Here is a 19,636-nt window from a genome sequence, read left to right on the forward strand (position 1 = left end):
ACCCAAGGTGATTGTACTTAAAAAAAATTAAGGCAGCAACTTCTTTTTTTTTTCTTTTTCTTTTTTTTTACAGTGTGTGTTACCCTGGTGTTTAGTGTTTGTAGCTCTTTGAACCTTTAATTCAGCATGTGCTCTTCTTTAAATATTGGTTACATCAGTAAACTATATTTTATGGTACAAATCAGATTTTAGTTGTTTAAGCAGGCTATGCCGGAATATTATTTTAGGTTACACTTTATTTTAAGGTGTCGTTGTTACAGTGTAATTATATATTTAAGTACTGAGTAATATTAAGCAACTATGCACTTACTATAGGGTTAGGGTAGGATAAGGATTTGGTTTAGGGTTACAGTAGTTGCATGTAATTATGCATGTTATTACTGTGGTAAGTACATGTAACATATGTAACAAGGACACTTTAAAATAAAGTGTTAACTTATTTTATTTAATGAAACATTGGCATATACGGTTTTGAATTGAAACAAACGAGCACCAACATGTCATCCCATAGTGTCTAAAACGTTGTCATCGTAATGTCGGTTAATTTCTAGCAGCCAAAGTTGCCGTTTTTCCTGTAAGTTTTGTAGTTTTCGTTACTGGTGGGCATGAAGACCCCTCTGTACCCAGACTGCCGCCACTAGTCGCCCCCAGCGCCACGCGTCACATCACGCCCGTACTTGAACTTGAATCCCATTCCATTCTTCAGAGGCAACCCCTGCCACACACGCACACGCACACACACACGCGGGCGCTGGGTCCTCCCTGAGACGTGATTGCTCGGGTCCTGATTGATCTGGAGAGGAGGTGTTGTCTTCAGAGGTTGAGCCATTCTGCGCTCTGATGCCAAAGCGCACATGGAGGACTGTGCCAAAGACTGCGCTCACCTGGCGAACCCGCCGTCCACGGATCTTGGATTTCCATTATAACCGGACAACAACTGTTTTACGAGCATTTGCATTTAAAGACTCGGAATCGATGTCGTCAGAGGTTGTCGTCGGAGTGATTTCCTCACATCGCTGTCTCAGGTTAAGTGGCACTTAGTTACCGCTTCACAACAGCCGAGACCAATTTATTCTGTTCTGAGAGGACAAGTGTTCGTTTGAGCCGTTGATAACGACCCGCGAACGCAGTGGGAACAATACCTGGACAGTGGAGGAAAGTTTGGAGAGCTTCGGGAGCATTAGTCCGAGTGTCCGTGAGATGCTGCTGTGAATGCGGGGCGATGTCCCGACGGAAGCAAGGAAACCCACAGCATCTGTCCCTCACACAGAGGGAGAACCGACCGAGTGAGTTGCCTACACACACTGTCACACACACTGTCTCCTAGATACTTCATCAAAACTTTCTTTCTTTCTTTCTTTCTTTCTTTCTTTCTTTCTTTCTTTCTTTCTTTCTTTCTTTCTTTCTTTCTTTCTTTCGCAAGCGCAGAAGGTGTAGGCTATCTAACAAAAACAACAATCATTATCTGTTAGTCAGACTGATATCTGTAAGTAAACGCGATTAGCTTTATTTAATGTAGCACTGCTAGTGTTACACGTTTATGATTATCAGCACATAAACCATATATAAGTACTATTTATTTTATTTTTTTGTAAATGTAATGTAAATGTAATTATGTGCACTATACTATTATTTCGTTTTTATTTATCGATAATCTATAACAGTTTGGGGCCTGTTAGTTTTTATTGTTTATGTCAGTCAGTCACTATGATGATACTATGGATGATTCACATTTACTGTGAATAAATGATTTGAAAAATTTCCAAGTGCTAAATATAATTCATAGCTTACAGTCACCCAAAATACTGAGAGACCCCCACGCTCATCTGCTCTGTCCCACCTCAGCACACACACACACACACACACACACACACACACACACACACACACACACACACACACACACACACACACACACACATCGCTTGTCAAGTTTATTTTTATGTTGTTTATTTAAAAGGCCAAATCTTTGCTAAATAGCCTGCCGTTCATTTACATCTAAAAACAAAGTGCTTATACGTTTATAATTTGTTGTGTATTTTTATTATAATCTCTGTTTTACAATATCAGGGATCAGATGCATGGATGTTGATCATTCATCGTTCATCCTTAATTTAGCCTTTTATCTAAGATGCTTTAAGCACTATTTCTTGTAAAACTTTATGTAAAAGCGTCAAGTGCTCTAAACCCTTATTTAAGTTTTCTTTTGCTCAGTTTTTTTTTATTCACCTAAAAGCTTTTTTATTTTGCACAATAAAAAAGAAACATAAATTAGCTGAAGTGTAAACTATTCAGAATTACACAATGCAACCTAATCTGTCTACTTTATAAAAGCTTAGTGATATAATCTTCACAAAATGTTCATAAGCGTTTCCAACACTGATTGTAGCCACAAACAATAAAAGACCAGGAAGGTTTTTTTTTCCCCCATTAATAATACTTTGCATATCATTGATATGAATTATCCCGTACTCCAGTAACACATTTTATTGACTGACCTCAAGATGCATTTAACAAAATAATTCATATTAAAAATTATTATGTATTTATCTAACTTGACATTTTTATGATCAGTGCTTTTTGCCTTGTTATTTATTTAGTCATTTCTGGTTTCACTGAGAATGTGTGTACAATGCGAAGGCGTGCCTTCCTGAAAATATCTGATTCAGTCGTGAGTAGATGGTCTTTACACGTCAAATTTGACACTGTTTATGATGTTGGCGTTTTCAGAAAAAGTGAAGACAGGAGATGAGAAAAATGTGTAAAAGGAGTGGGTGGGCTTATAGAGAGCCGGTGGCCTTTAAATTCAAAACCACTGCTAGTCAGCCAGTTCATTTCACCTGATGCGGTTTATTTAGCAGATAGTTAAATAAACTATCCCCCCCCCCCCCCATAGTTATTGTTTCTGGTTTCTTTCCAGTTTTATTGATTAACAACAAACATGAAAACGTCGTGTACATAGTGCTTACTAACCTGTCCAGTGTATGTTTCAGTGTGCAAATGTGTTGAGCAGAATAATTATACTGTGTCTCAAATACAAACATAATTAGTCTGGCAGTAGTGTGTGTCGCTTGGCAAATGCACAGTTTACATGTGCGCTCTATACACTCCATCGCATGTGTACAGAGCGTAAACCGACACTTTTTTAAAGTGGACTCGGCTCAGGTTTGCACGCCACCCTCCACCCCAGCCTTCACGGGGCAAGATCCTCGCGCTCTTTCAGGGGTGTCGGTCCGCAGGGGAAAACCCAAAAGTGCCCTCATTTGGCTATGTCAATGCTCTTGGCACAAAAACATGTCGTTTAGCTGGAGGTTGCACAATAGAGAGCGGCAGGACCTATAGATCACACTCAAGGAAACAGGAATATCCACATACTTCCCGTCTTGAAATAAACGCGGGGTGCACTCTCCACCCGCAGGTGTGCGCATTAGAAAAAGACGTCTCGAGCCGCGACCTAAAATGGCAGGGCTCTCGTAGATGCAAAATACGGGCTCTTGAGGAAGTCTTCGAGACGAAAGCGCTCGTATTTAGATTTCCGCAACGGCAGCCTCAGTTGAAACTCATTAGTTTTTCTTCATAAGAAGCATGTGAATTATGTGAACATGTATGATTCATTACATCTCTGCTTTTTTTTTTTTTTTTTGGTGGGTCGGTTGTGGGTGGGGGCCGTCCATTAGGGCCCTCACTGGCTTTTAAGATGCTAAAACGACTCTTGCTTTGAATGTTCACATGACGTTTTCCGTGATCTTTTAGTGGCCGCTGGTCACCGTGAACCACTGGACCTCTGTGCCTTTGATTTCTGAGAGTGGAAAGGGTCACATCAGCCTTTTACAGCTGGCTGACTTTTTTTTAGGAGTGATTTTATAGCACTCTCCAGCCTCTTTGTGTGTGTCAGCACAGCCTTGGAGAGAACTTCTTTCACAGACCGTGTGAGCCGAGAGCTGTTTGATGGACGTGCGGTTACCCGCTGATCGGACTCGTCTGACCTGACTTGGCAAATATTATAGGCGAGTCTCTGTTCGGTTTATTTCACGAGTGTCGTGTTTGCTGTTTTGCACAGCTTCAGTGGAGTGTAAGTGTGCACGGTTGAAGCTGATAGGGGGTGCTGTAAGTCCTTACGAGAGGGAAAGTGATCGTGTGTGTGTGTGTGTGTGTGTGTGTTTTCCTTGAGAATCTGATTACTGCCTTCAGGAACCATGATAACTGTATTTATAATGGTTAATACCCTAAATTGCTATCTCTTCTCCCAAGTGTATCATTCCCACAACAGGCTCAGTATAAATCTCTTATCTTACGCTAAAGGTAATTAATTCAGTTTATTGCTGTATAGACTTCACCCTGGGGAGCAGTAATATAGACGCTGTGCTCCTAAACATTTCACGTCCTCTCCTACACTAACTTTTTAAAACAATGTTTGTGGTTCTGCTTTCAAATATAGAGCTTTATGGGAGACTTCAGTCACTAGCGCACACGTGCATTTCAGAATTGTGCGCATTTGTTTGGCACACGTCCAGAAGCAGTTGAGAGTGTATAGGCCTTAAATGAAGATAAGCACGTCTGCATATGGAATTTTTTTCATTTTTTTTACTTGCACCTGTGAGCTCAGAAATCACAATTAGGCAAAGTCTTTTCACACATGCTGAAGACGTTAACAGATCCTCAAATATATAGCACTCACAATCTGTGAATTGTGCTGAATGCGCTCTGTGATGTTTGTCGTCCGCTACATGTGTTTATTTTTAATTATTATTACTTTAATCCAGGGCCATAACCATCATCATAGATTTGACCTCAAATTATTCATTATATAGAATTATTCATAATTAGGCAAATTGTTGATGAGTATGGATTTTTTTTAATGAGTAGTTCATAAACGTTTATCTTTGCTTCCAACACAAATTACTCTAATTACTACAGTGTTATTAAAATGCTTTTTAATAGGATAACTAGACTTTTTTTTTTCTTCCTGAGGGTCATTCACTTTTTTTTTTATAGATTGTTTCATTACACACTTTGTATTCTTAGTGTTATGTATACGTATGTACTGGTTTCCTCTTTGTGTACATATTTTAAGTGGGGTTCAAAAGTCTGAGACCACTGCATTTTTTTATTATTATTTTTATATTATCGTATCAGTGAAATGTTGATTAAAACAATAGATGCATTTCTGAAAATCTATTTTGTATGCCCCACCGCACTTTAGCTGCAGAAGCTGCTCCATTTGTGCAAAACCTGATTTTTTTCCAGTATTATTCGAGAATGTTTCAATGATTGTCTGACACTTCAGTGCAAATCAAATCTGACTATTTGTTCAAAAGAGTTTGCATGGTCAGTGTCACAAATGAGCTTTTTTGATCATTGCCTTAGTGAAGAATCTTAAATCAATCTCAATCATTATATATCATGGTTCTTTGTTTTAAAATGGACTGTTTATTTCCTAATTTTCCTAAGTTGGATTAGATTGCATATCTATGGACCTTTTTATTCCCCTGAATAGTGAGCAAATATCTGTAAATTTACAGTATTATTATTATTAATAGAAACCCTAAGCTGATGATGTATGTAATTGATAATACCAGCCTTTAAAGGTGTGTGTTTCGGCGTCTGATTGAAATATCACACCACACACATCATCTGCTGTACACCTGTGGCTCCCACAACCCCCTTCTCCTGTCGAGTCCGCTGCTTTCGTCTGGCCTGTTCGGGACGGCTCCCTCCCAGCGCTCAGTTCTGTGGCATTGGACTCATTCCAAGTCCACGATGTTTGTGTTCTCCTCCTTGGCGTTACTCCACTGCTCCGCTCTCGAGAGCCGAGTGTGTGGCAGCGGCCCGGTGTGTGTGATGTCGGTTTATATCTGTTTAGATATCACATGCTGCCGAAACTGACTTCAGTCAGGGGTTCCTAAAGCTTCCTCTCAGCTGAACCCCTTAGATGTAAAATATTTACTTAAGGTAATAATAACTTAATAATTTAACGACACAATCATATGTTCACGGTCCTCTGATGTTGATTTTCATGATTTGTTATCACAACTTTTTATCTTTTGTCAAATGAACTTAGATAATTAATGTGGTTCAGATAACATAATATTTTTAGTTTGTTTTCATTAAACCAATCTCCTTCATTGTATTAACTCAAAAAAATTAATTTCAGTGAACTCAAAACTTTAAGGCAACTTAGTTTTTTAAGTTAAACCAACAATATGTTTTTTAACAACGTGCAAATAAACAGATCAAATATTTTTATTTGTGTTTTCATTTTTAAATTCTTTATATAAATTCTTTGGCTGCACGGCAAAAATCACAGTGCAGTTATTTTGTCGTGAGTTTGAAAGTGTTATGACATTTCATCTTGTATGTAAACTATAACTAAAAGTATATTTCAAGTCAAATCAAGTCTCCTTTATTTATATAGCGCTTTATACATTGATTGTTTTTAAGCAAGGTAACACTTTATTTTAGTGTCATTGTTACATGTGGTTACTAATAATAACTATAAATTATGCATAATTACACGCAACTAAACTAAACCAATCCAAACCCTAACCATATAGTAAGTACATGTAGTTCATTAATATTACTCTGTACTTAAATGGATAATTACAGTGTAACAAGGACAGCTTAAAATAAAATGTAACCCTATAATGTTAGGAATAGGTTTAGTTTAGGGTTAGTTGCATGTAGTTCTGCATAATTTATAGTTGTAATGTGTAACAAACAAGGACACTTTAAAATAAAGTGTTACTGTTTTATTTCAATTAATTGTTTAGCTTTTCATCAACTCACAAACCCCATGGGAAACCCTGAAATGTATGAAGTCAGATGTTCTAAATTTAATACAGATCAAGATATACTGTTTTAAAAGAACTCCAAATATCAATTTGTCACTAAATGCCCCAAGGGATTGTGGGTCACTGTGCTGAGTCAAAAAAAATGTTACAGGAGTCAAGTTACTGTCGCTCTTCCCAGGACTCTGTTGAAGATTGTGTTTGTCTCTCAGGCAGAGACTGAAGTTGATTTGCTATCGGATCTCATACTGCTGCTGTTTTTTCTCTCTCTCTGTGAATCTGTTTTGTATCTCTTTGTGGTTTTGTGTGTTGAGTCAGATCCATTTCGCAGCAAATAGTTGACTGTTTCGTCATCGATAATAATTTGGGCGTCGAGATGCCAAACAGGGAATTTCGAGAGGGTGCGAAATGACAAAGATGAGGCTGGTTTTCACACACGAAAACGGCTGTTTGTGAGGCTCCTTAACCACTGTTCCCAAGGTGCACCTGCGATGTGAGGCGACCCATGCCTGAGAGCGTATTTTGAGGCTGTTTTGCGGCTTTTGCGAGCACTAGTTTGTCTGCTGCGATATACCTGTATGGTGCATGTGCACCTCTCCAACATCCGTCCAGCGTGCAGAAAAGTAGACCGGAAACACAGATACCACTGCAAGACTGCGACTGTACTACTTGCCACACACACACACACACACACACACACCCTCCACTCATCTTACTGTGCAACTCACAGGTGTTCGTCTATGCTGTGTGAGCTATGAATTTCCCTTTTTTGCGGACAGTATTAGACACAGAGGACCATATCGACATATCAGTTCCACAAAGAAATGCTTGAGACAGTTTTGAGATTGTAAATATTGACTTTGTAAATATTTGAGAGTCCGTTTTCCTTGATACTAGTGCTACTGTAAAAAAAGGTTGCTGCCTGTCAACTTGGATGTTTAAGTTGTGTCAACTTAAATTACATTAAACTAACTTAAAAATTATTTGAATCTTGTATAATGTTGAAAATCGGTTAACTTATTTTGATGAGTTAAAGCAATGTAAAGAAAAAAACATGTCATTACTTATTGATCATGTGATTTTTTACAGTAGCTTGAGATTATTTTTTTATTAACAGATTCTGTCCGTTGCTCTTTTTAGACACTCGCAGTGATTTGTGAGGATAGTTTGCAAATGTGTGTGGAACATTTTGGTCCATGAAGTCGTTTTAAAGAACTAATTTGTCGTCTACTGAGTCTACAGTACATGCAATTCCACAACAGGCAAGTTAATCATGTCTGGACCAGTTTGATAGCCAGACAAAAAAAAAACCAACAAATTTGCAAATCACAATAACTGAAGAGCAAAAATCACAGACACACCAATAGCAATTTGTCATTTAGAAACCTGACAGGTCCTTTAATTAGTTAAACCTACTATTTTAAAGTCAGCCTTGTGAAGGCAAGGCAATTATTTATAATATTCCACATTTTATATAGAACACAATGTTAATTCAAAATGCTTTACACCGTCGTAATAAAGAAAAAAGAGCTATAAAGAGAGATATAAAAGACATATAAAAGTTAAAGCAAAAAAAAAAAAATTGTCATTACTTTTTCACTCTCATGTCATTGCAAATGGATGCGTTTTTTTCTCTCCATAGAAATCAAAAGGAGTATTTTTGAAGAATCTTCAAGGAGCTCTTTTCCATAAAATGACAATTCACTGTCAAGCCTCATAAATGACGAAAAAAGTGGCATAAAAGTAGTCAATTCGGTCTTCTGAATTCATATGATAGCTTTTTGTGACAAACAAGACAGCAATTTAAGTTGCAATTCACTGAAAGTCTTTTCTTCTATCAAATATGGTTTACATTACAGCTGAAGTAGAGAACATGAATTTCAGTGAACATCCTAAATAACTGTTATAAGTTCCCCACAAAAGCTATGAAATGATTTCTGAAGACCTGCAATATAGTGCTTGATATGTATGACTGATGTATGATTTTTGTAGCTTTTTTTGGCCTTTTTTGGAGCTTGACAGCCAAAATAACTGTTTGAAGATTCAACTCAGGATCAGTAAAAATTTCAGCACAGTGGTTAATTTGAGAATGCAAACAGATGTTTTCAGTCCGGACTTGAATGTGGTTACCGTTGGGGAACTTCTGACATCTTTTGGAAATCAAATAATCTTCACCTGCACTTGCCAAACATGGAATGTTGTTCACACTGCTGTAGTTAGTCACACTTGTCGCTAGCAGCAAATCTTGCAAATCACAAATGACAGCCGTCTTTGGTGAATCGCCATTATGTATATATATATATAAATAAGTGGATCAAAAAAGTTAATCAACGGGTATTGTTCAAAATTCATGGATAACTTTGATGAAAGGTTTTGATCCACTTCAAATGTTGACTATATATATATATATATACACACACACAAATATATAGCTTCAGTGGTGCATTTTGTGACGTTGATAGTTACAGAAACAGCTTTGATGATTTCCTTTATTTATAATTTGGTATTGACTTAAGGTTGAAACTTAATTTAAATCCTATAAGGTTCAGATGACCAAAACATTAACTTAGACCCTTATGGATTTTATCAATGATAAATTAAATGGATTGGAAAATATATAAAAAAAGAGAATATTCAAATTGATTCAAACAGGCAGAAACACATTGAAAGACTTTTATATCTACAGTTACAGTATTTGCAACTACCAGATTGATCTGTTACATCTCAAAATTGATTATTACAGGCCAGTCATTATTATTATGCACTGTGCACTGATTGATATTTCCCCCACTGTGTTTCACGCCTCAGCTGGGCCAGATCATGACGCAGGGGTGGACCAGTGCCCATCGGACGGCTCTGTGGGTGGAGCCGGAGAGAGTGACCTGCTGACCTGCGGTCAATGTCAAACCAACTTCCCCCTGGGAGATATTCTAGTGTTTATCGAGCACAAGAGGAGACTGTGTCCCGGACCCAGCGTCTGTTTCGACAAACCGACCGACAATGGCGGCTCCCCGTCCCCCAGACCCCCGCGGGTGGAAGTGTGCCGGAGGTCTGGGCCCGTGGAGGTTGGGATCCAGGTCACGCCAGCAGAGGAGGAGGAGGTGAAACGACTGACGCCTGCCAGAGGAATCTGCCCCAAGCAGGAGGGCGTCCCAACAGGTAGGTGTTTTAACACTGAGAGCTGGAGGAGGGGAAGGTTTAATAGTCTGAAGCTTGGCAGGAGAGAGAAGTCTGTGAACTTACAAACACACAAAGACTCTTAGTTATATTCTTGAAATGGGTAACACTTTTAAAGAACCAACAAAAAAGTATTTTCTGGTCAAGAACCTGTTAAGGGTTCTTCCGATTTTACAGTACATAGTAACTAAAAACGTATTTTTGATACACTTTAAAAAGTGGTAACCTGCCATTGTTAAGGTAAAGAGCTATTTCTACCTGACCGTACCCTTAAATTTAGTTTATTTGGTGTAACCTAATATATTTAGATTAATTCAGTCATGTTAAAAAACATTTTTTATTTGAATACAATCAATTAATTTAGATTATTTAGGTTACCATTCTTTTAACATTTAACAGACAATTAAACTTTTATTAGATGGTTACTACATTACTATACAGTATCAATATTAAAACCCATTCGATTCTAATTAGAACCTCACTTATTTGACATATTTTATAATAAATATTATATTTGGAATATTTTACACCAAATGACTCATCATGTCATTTCAACCCTGTACTATTTTCTTTCCTCCGTGAAACACAGAGATGGCTGAGCTTTGAACAATGACACTAGTGTCAGATGATGTTGATGGGTTAAAGGTGCCATTCTTAAATTGAAAACAACCAATCATACAAATGATCTCATTTGAGATTTGTGAGCTCTGGAAGAGAATAAGATTTTTCGGTCAATAACAAAATAATACATTTTTATCTGTTCTTCACACAAAGCTATTGTATGACTTAAATCACCATGAAATCAAATTTGACGATTCTTGTTTTGTAGAGAATATTGCAATATTTATTATAAAATGATTTATCCGCGCACATCATTATTTTGATTTGATTCACATGCCCTCGTAATCTTTAAGCAAAGTAACTTCCTCTTCCTCTTGCAACGACTTCTCTTCTCTGATGATGCGTTTACTGGCGCGAGGGCGGGGCAACCTGTCACTCACATGAGATCCACCAATAGCAAACCACAAATCAATTCCCCATGGACAAAATCAAGTCTCGCCCCACATTTTTTCTTGTTTGAGAAGCCTATTACTTCATAATAGGATAGAAAAGAGGATATCACAACTTCTGTCTTGCTGTCTTTACGAAATAGTTCCATAAGAGTACTTTTATGCTGCTTTTTAGACCTTTTTGGAGCTTCACAAGTATAAATCACCATCCATTTTGGTTTTATGAAAAAGAGTAGCTCAGATATTCAGCCTTGCATTCCCTTTTGGAATAATAATAATTATAACATTGGGACATGTTTTTAAAATGGTACTGGGATGAAATGAGGGTGAGTAAATGATGACAAAATTTTATTTTTGGGGGTGACTTTATTTAAGTAGTTTTAAATGCTTAAGCGGTCCACGCACTATCCATGTGATGTCATTGCACTGTCCACATCATTGTAAAAAGTGATCAGGTGACTTAACTTAAAAAAATTGAGGAAACCCATTGCCTTATAATTATTAAGTAAATAAACGTCATGCTTAATTGAAAAAATTAAGTTATGTGAACTTGACAATTCCACATTACTTAATTTTTTCGATTAAGCATGAAGTTTATTTACTTAATAATTTTAAGGCAACGGGTTTACAAACAAATTTTAAGTAAGTGAACTGAACACTTTTTGCAGTGGGGTCCGCGGACTTCCTCGCACATTCTTTTTCGTGACACGCGTATGGTGCGCGTACAACAGCGCATACTCACGGTGAATGTTGAGACAGAAGAGTCCGCTAGTTGGCGATACGCACAGTTCTGATGTACTGTTCAGTAGTCGAAGAAGAGTTCGTAAAAAGCAGTATACCCTTCTCCATCGTTTTTGTTTTGGCTCTTGTTCTATAACTGCACAATGGCAGGTACACAACTATTCTTCTTCTTCTATCCGTCCGAGCGAATGACACCTTGTAAATGACACCTTGCAAGTATACCTTGAAAACTGTGCGCGAGACGGAGTGGACGCGGAAAATGAAGAATACCCGGGCCTTTACTTCTGCTTATTACAAAACAAACACACAAAGATATATATGAACACACACATACTGTTCACCGGTTCTGACTGGATCGCTTCTCTCAAAAGGTCCTTTTCTTTTGACTCGGGCCTTCAAGAGGGATTAACACCCCTTGCATGATTTTATTAGAGCAAGACGCAGCATCTCTGTCTGTCTGTCTCTCTCTCTCTCTCTCTCTCTCTCTCTCTCTCTCTCTCTCTCTCTCTCTTTCTCTCATCTTTAAGTGAAACATAACAGCCCTGAGTGCGCCAGCAGCTGAAACCAATTCTCTAAGAGGAACAAACTCCAGAAATCCTCACCCGACGTGTTTGGGGGAAATATCATCGTATTAAGGAAAAGAAAAAAAAAAGGCTAAGAAAGCCCATTAAAATTCAAGTGCTAAGAGACATAGTGTGGGGATTAATGAAGAAGATTCCTTATTCCGAGGGTTAAAGACTCAGTTTAGCGTGCGGGGCCTGGAGGGGCCACATGTTATCTTCCACCACAGTGCCGCCCACCCTCCTCTCAGCACACACAGCCTGGACAAGGAAATGCTTCACTTGCTAGTCAGAATATATGACAAATAGAGACAAAGTCAGCAGGACCCAGACTTCAGCCTCGTCAAGAGTTTTTTTTTTTTTTAAGTTATTAGTTTTCTGTATTTGTTTGAATGTGCCTTTTTAAAGCACAGAGTTATTTTTTTATTTATTTTTTTATATTATCTGAACTTTTTACTGAACAACTTCAGCTTTAGTTTTGCTTCGTTGACAGAAGTCGTCAAGGTTATCCACAGAAATGCAGGGCAGGAAGGTGCTTAGGGCTTGATTTTAATATTGCCAGAGCATGAAAGCTTAGCTCAACACCTTAGATTGCCACTTAACTGTCTTAAAGTTTCAGCCAAATTAGATTATATTTAATGGGGCTAATTAAATACAATATGGAGCTATGGTCGCCTAGAGGCAAAATCCATTCATGCTGTGGGCCAAAACGCCAAGTGTTAACCCCTTCTCTTCTCATCTCATCTGGAGATGTTATGATGAATGCTGAAAATGGCAGTTCAGTTCAAAAGTGATTTAAGATAAGTATGTTTGTTAAGATTTGTTAAAGGAATAGTTGAAATAAAAAGTAAAACATTTAGAAATCTTCCACTCCACTGCAGCTCTCAAATCTATAGTTTACGTTACGGGTATAAATCTGATTCCAGAGTAAAAACAAACATACATTCTCTGTCTATTTTTTATTTATTTTTTGTATCAATAATGAGTTTTAATTGTGCATTTTTTATTAAATAAATAATTAAATAAAATCACTTAATTATATGTACCTTTTTAAAATAATCCAAATTAATAATATATTAAAACAATTGTTTGTTAAGAATGATTAGCTAAATACAGCTTCAAGAGAACCGTGATGCATCAGAGAATCTATTTTTTTTCTCCCACCCCTAATTTTCATGCATTCATATACAGTATTGTGCATTGAGACGTCACACCAGATTTGACATCAATGACACTGTGCAACTGATTGCGGAAGTTTGAATATATGCATATTCATATGAGATTTGAGAAAAGTAAACTTCAATTTCTATCTGTTCTTCACACAAAACTATTGAATGGCTTTAGAAGACTTAAATATACAGTGCTTGACATTTTTGGAGCTGAACAACCCCAATTCACTTTCATTATATGGAAAAGAGCAGCATGAACATTCTGCTAAACATCTCTTTTTGTGTTCTATGGAAGAAAAACAATGGAGCAAAGTACCAAAAATAGCAAAAGCTTAAACAACCATTATTTATTTATTAATTTTTTACCATTTTTAAATGGCATTACTTTATATATAGTCATATATAGATATATTTCTCTCTGTTCCTCTAATGTAGAGAATTCAAGTGTTTAAACTAGCTATTTTTTCATGCTAGGTTTATTTTATGCTAGATAATAGTTTATTTAAAGCATCTGTTAGTACTCAGAAAAAAAAAGATATGGGATTTATACATCAATTTCTATCCTATTCATGAGAAGTGCCCTTTACCTGCTGTTTTTGATAGGATTCCGCCGTCAAGTGTGTACCATCATCATTCATGCTATTTTCAAATCTTTTCCCTCATATCTGAAACTGCCCTTAGTTTCTAATCAATCTCTGAACTATCTAGCTAATCATACTCCACGAACGCTGGAGAAAGTGTATACCGCATCGTGCGCTTGTCCTTTCCACCGCTCCTCTAATCACCTAGCATGCGCTCATTTAAATATTAGAGTAGGCTTTAATCATGGAAAGTAATCAGTGTCATGAATATTCATACCGTGCCGGTCTAACAGTCTCATTGTCTCACTCCTGTGCCAAATCGTGTCTTCCTGCCTCTCAGCTGTCTGCTCTGATGGCCCCAGTCTGGTATCAATGGAAAGAAGTTTAAAATAAATACACTATTCATACATGATCCTAAGAGAACCGTGTGTGTGTGTGTGAGTGAGTGTGTGTGTTGTGAGAGAGTTTCAAAAGATGAGGAGACTGATCCCTGTTCCAAGTGATGAATATTTGCACAGCGGCTCAAGAAGACGCCATTTGCATAATGACTTTGTAGTTTTGCATTAATTAAATTTGCATATGAAACTGCGTTAATTACCTCTGATCATCTGTTTTCAACGTTGCAGCATTTGATGTCCAGCCTTCGGGGTTGTGATTAGGGGTTACAGTGGCTGTTTCAGACTGTGTGTGCGTGCGTGTGTGTGTGTGTGTGTGTGTGTCAGGGACTGAAGCAAAGAAAGTGAATTTGATGAGTCAGTTTCACAGTCCTTTTCCCTCTTTTTTAGGTCCAAACTCTTGCTAATTTTCTGGCATGGGAAAACAGTACTTCTGAATTCTGTAGTTAAAAGAAAAGACATGTTTTTGAAGTTCAGAGCAATTTTTTAAATGCACAGTGTCTTCAGCAAGCTCAAGGATCAGCTTTTGAATTTCCATGAAGGTGCTGTTTCAAGTACTCTTATACAGGCATTTTTAAAAGTAAAAATCATCAAGAGGTTTTTGTTTCTGTACATCTTTTTGCAAAATTTACCACAGATCCAGCAGTTCAGACAGAGACAATGTTGTCTGACACCATGAAGGAAGTTGAGCTTATCCTTGACCATAAGACCTCAACATAAATCTCCAAAACTGTTTCAATATTCACATTTTTGGTTCTCAAATGGTTTTGTCTCTGGACCCATATTATACATTGGATACAATTGTTTAATAGACTTAATTCTGTTAAACTTAAAATAAAATGTGTCCTTATTACAGTGTAATTGTGCATTTATTAAGTAATGAGATATATCAATTAACTACATGTACTTACTATAGGGTTAGGTTTGGTTTGGTTTAGGGTTAGTTGCATGTAATTATGCATAATTTGTAGTTATTACTATAGTAACTACATGTAACATGTACCAATCACACTGTAAAATAAAGTGGTACCAAAAATGGACAATTTTATAAATGCACAAGCAACCATAGAACAGTGATTTACAGTCTTTATAGTTTTGGTGTTTGTTTTATGAATGTAAATTGAATTTTGATAGTTCCATGCTCTTGGCAGCCAATAATTCACTGCTAAAAACACATTGTGGTCACACAAACCATATTTATTTTATCCTCTTTATCCTCTTTTATGTATTTTAATGTCGCCTGGGTCATATTTTCTTTTGCTGTGCATAGTTTTGTTCATGGCTTTCAGGGATAAGAGCATGTCACACAACCTGCCCTCATTTTTTCACCCTTTTTAAAACCATTTTTTATTGACTATCCATTTATAAGTAATTGCATTTTATTATTTGCATTTAGCATTGCTTTTCTTCTGCTGTCTGCAATCTTATCCAAACAGATCTGCGACCCATTTTTGTGTCGCCACATACCAGTTGAGAACGCTGTTATAGATTAAGATCAGTTCATTTTTAGTTCAGCAAATTCAACAGCAATACATTCTCAACTCAAATTCAAACTAAAACCAGTACATCTTGATTTTTTTTACAGACAATATGAACTAATTTAAAATACAGATTATGTAATTTCACTGACAAATAGAGGCAAAACATACCATTGTATAACCATCATTTTTTGGACATACCATGGTGCTATTTGTAAAAACAAGGCACTTACAGTATGGTATGTCATATTCCACCACAGTACTTATTGTAAGGGTTGACTTAAAATTGAAATAAAAAAAAAAACATATTGAAATGTACAATTCCCCAAGTTTTTATAAAGGAAGGAGGATAAAGATGAATGGTTTGAAGTATGTTTTTAAAAAAATAAAAAAAAAGAGAAATTTTCCCCTCTCCAATTGGTCAATAAACAGATAGCCCCGCCCAGTATTCATAATTTCCAGGGAATCAACCTCACTGTGAAAAAAAATGTATACTTCTCCAACTCAAAATTTTGTAGTGACTGGTCACATCTAAATTTTTTCATTGCCCTAATTAAATTTCTGTGAATGGAATTTTATCAATTGTGGCAACAGTCTGTTAACATTGGCTCAATCAGAAATAATATGTTGAGCCATTGAAAAAATCTAGTTTACCAAACCTAATCTAGTGTTGTTGGTCCAATTTTTTTCTCACTTTGCCAAAAGAAAAAAAAATGTATGAAAAACATAAATACATTAAGCAAAATACAGAACCCAAGACAACAAGGTTTACATTTTATCACATCACTTTATTAACAAATCAATTCCAACACAGGATATTTGGTGAAAATATCTTATTAATATCGTAAAAACACTGAATACATTTAAGGAGTCTTCTGCATAACAGGATGTGTTGATGTGGCGAAGAGAACTTTTAAAAGTGGCACTGCATAGGTTAAAAATCTGCAAATAAATATAAAAACTAACATTAATGACAAAGTTCCCCTCCACCACATCTGGCAAGTGACAGAACAGAAGTTATTGAATGATATAATGAGGATGAGACTTGTGTCAGTCGATGTAGATTTTGCTTTATCGTTTATTTCATGGTATGTAAATATCCAGCTTTTCAGTTACTGATACAAGCAATAAAAATAAAATGAATGGATGAATAAGAAAATCATGAGCTTGACGTGTTTGTTTTTAAAAGGCAATAAGCCAATCTAATGCAAATTACATCTCAGAAGTTGATCAGACCGTATTTTAGACATGATATAGATATGATATGAGGAAAGAAAAGAAAAAAGAAAACTATTGGCTACCATCAGATAATTATGTGGTAACAAGGCAAACACGATCATGAAACCAATGAATGCATGAATCCTTAATAATTTTAAGTGAAGACCTTAAGCTATGATTAGTACAATGCATCTTGTTGCATGGCGATCATTATTTGGAAGTAATTTATTGAGCCAATATGTAAGTGTCAGTTTGCACAATTTTTCGAAATATATTTTTTTTTTACAGTGCTATAAATGTCCTATTTACTATGTCAAGGTACAATAAAGTATTTAATCATCAAAACAATTAAACACTTCATCACAAGTCATCAAATCTCAAATCTGGTCTCAGATCTCTCTATTGTGTTTGATGGACAGTACCAATTTCAGTCTCTCTGACCAGCAAAATGCAAAGCCATGATGCCTGGCACTTAACAAAAACCATACCCATGATCCCTTGCAACACCCATGCTATGCTATGCTATGCCAGCATTTCTGTTGCAGGGTGCCTGTGGTTAGAGCCTCTGGGATTTCAGGCCTGCTTATATTTTGGGATCCGTCCAAATGAGACCACCCCTTCGCAGTCTGACTGGTGCTGTCTGCCGGCAGGGGTCAACCTGGTCCATGTTGGACGCATTATAGAGCAGGACAGCGCTGCATGTGCGCTCCACGCTGAGCCCTGGAAAGAGTTAAAGTCTCCCACATGAAGGCATCAAACGCTCCACATACCACTTTATTGTAGTCATATGGCAGCAGATTTGATATTTTTCCTTCCACAGCAGGGAATAAAACTCGCCACTAATTTGGACTGTGAGCGTCGCCACTAAATTTCAACATGTGCCGATGGTGTTGACCAGATGTGTAACGCTTTTTCCCCCCTCTTCCTCTCTGTCTCACTATCGCTCTTTCGTCAAATTATCCATGATTGGATTCAAGTGAAATATTTAAGAAGAAATTGCAAGGATGGTGAGATGACATGACAGTGGTTCATAAATGTTGGATGTAATTTGCACTGCTACCAATGGAACACTGCAGCTCTATTTCAAAACCTACACTTATAAGCTGGTTTGCTAGTCTTTGCTGGTTTAAAGGATTAGTTCACTTCAGAATGAAAATGTCCTGATAATTTACTCACCCCCACGTCATCCAATATGTTCATGTTTTTCTTTCTTCAGTTGAAAGGAAATTAAGGTTTTTGAGGAAAACATTCTAGGATTTTTCTCCATATAGTGGACTTCACTGGGAATCAACGGGTTGAAGGTCCAAAATTACAGTTTCAGTGCAGCTTCAAATGACTCTACACGATCCCAGCCGAGGAATAAGGGTCTTATCTAGAGAAACTGTCGGTCATTTTATTAAAAAATTAAACATTTACATACTTTTCAACCACAAATGCTCGTCTTGCACGTCCACGACTTCACGCATTAATGCGTGAAGTCGTGGACGTGCAGAATGAGCATTTGTGGTTAAAAAGTATATGAATGTTTATTTTTTTAGAAAATTACAGATGGTTTGGCTAGATAAGACCCTTATTCCTCGGCTGGGATCGTGTAGAGCCGTTGAAGCTGCATTGTAATTTGGACCTTCAACCCGTTCATAACCATTGAAGTCCACTATATGGAGAAAAATCCTGGAATGTTTTCCTCAAAAGTGAGTAAATTATCAGGACATTTTTATTCTGAAGTGAACTAATCCTTTAAGCTGCTCTCTAGGGTGGCATGATATATTGTAATTAAATCAATATTGTGATATGATTTATGGTTAGAGACTGGTAACCCGAAGGTTGCGGGTTCGATTCTCAAAACCAGCAGGTGCCCTTGAACGAGGCACCGAACCTCCAATCGTTCCCTGGGCGCCGCAGCAAAATGGCTGCTCACTACTCCTAATGTGTGTGCACTAACTTGGATGGGTTAAATGCAGAGAACAAATTCTGAGTATGGGTTACCATTCTTGGCCTTCACATGTCACTTTCACTTTCACTTTTTCACTTTACATGCGTGCAGCTCATGATACAGTGTTTCTGCATCTCGGTTTACAGTAAATGAACCACGAGACGCTGAAATAACATATAATGAGCTGAATGTGTGTATATGAACACAGTGAAACCCAGCTTCACTTCACTCTGAAACCCACAGAGCTTATCATAGGCAAAACAATAAAAGCACGATGGTTGAATATTTGAAATTTAAGAAATTAATTGTTGTACTGTAATTTTATAGTTCAGTTTCATTTGGAATAATATAGTTGTAATTTTAGAATTATATGTTTTAAATGCTGATTTTTTTAACATTAATTTTCACTACATTATTTACACTACATATATATTGTTTAAAGTCCCCCTGTGGTTAAAATCAAGCTTTTAATGTTGTTTATATGTCTATGTGGTGTTTTTAATATGCTTTAAGACAAACCATGTGTAAATTCATAAGTCAACACCATTGCTGAGTATTTTATCTTTAAAACTACAGTGAACCAAAG

The 19,636-nt window shown here is 36.9% G+C and overlaps 1 protein-coding gene across 1 annotated transcript in view; it reads left to right on the forward strand.

Moving 5' to 3' along the window:
- Positions 1 to 704: 704 nt before the first annotated feature.
- bcl11bb (BCL11 transcription factor B b) overlaps positions 705 to 19,636 on the forward strand; it is a 40,362-nt gene continuing 21,430 nt past the window's right edge. The window contains exons 1-2 of the mRNA XM_084091499.1: positions 705 to 1,286; positions 9,597 to 9,947. Coding sequence (XP_083947625.1) covers positions 1,223 to 1,286; positions 9,597 to 9,947 — 415 coding nt within the window. The 5' untranslated portion in view covers positions 705 to 1,222. The remainder of the gene's footprint in view (positions 1,287 to 9,596; positions 9,948 to 19,636) is intronic.

The sequence above is a fragment of the Abramis brama genome (assembly GCF_963993115.1).
Source record: "Abramis brama genome assembly, chromosome: 18".
Classification (NCBI taxonomy): Eukaryota; Metazoa; Chordata; class Actinopteri; order Cypriniformes; family Leuciscidae; genus Abramis; species Abramis brama.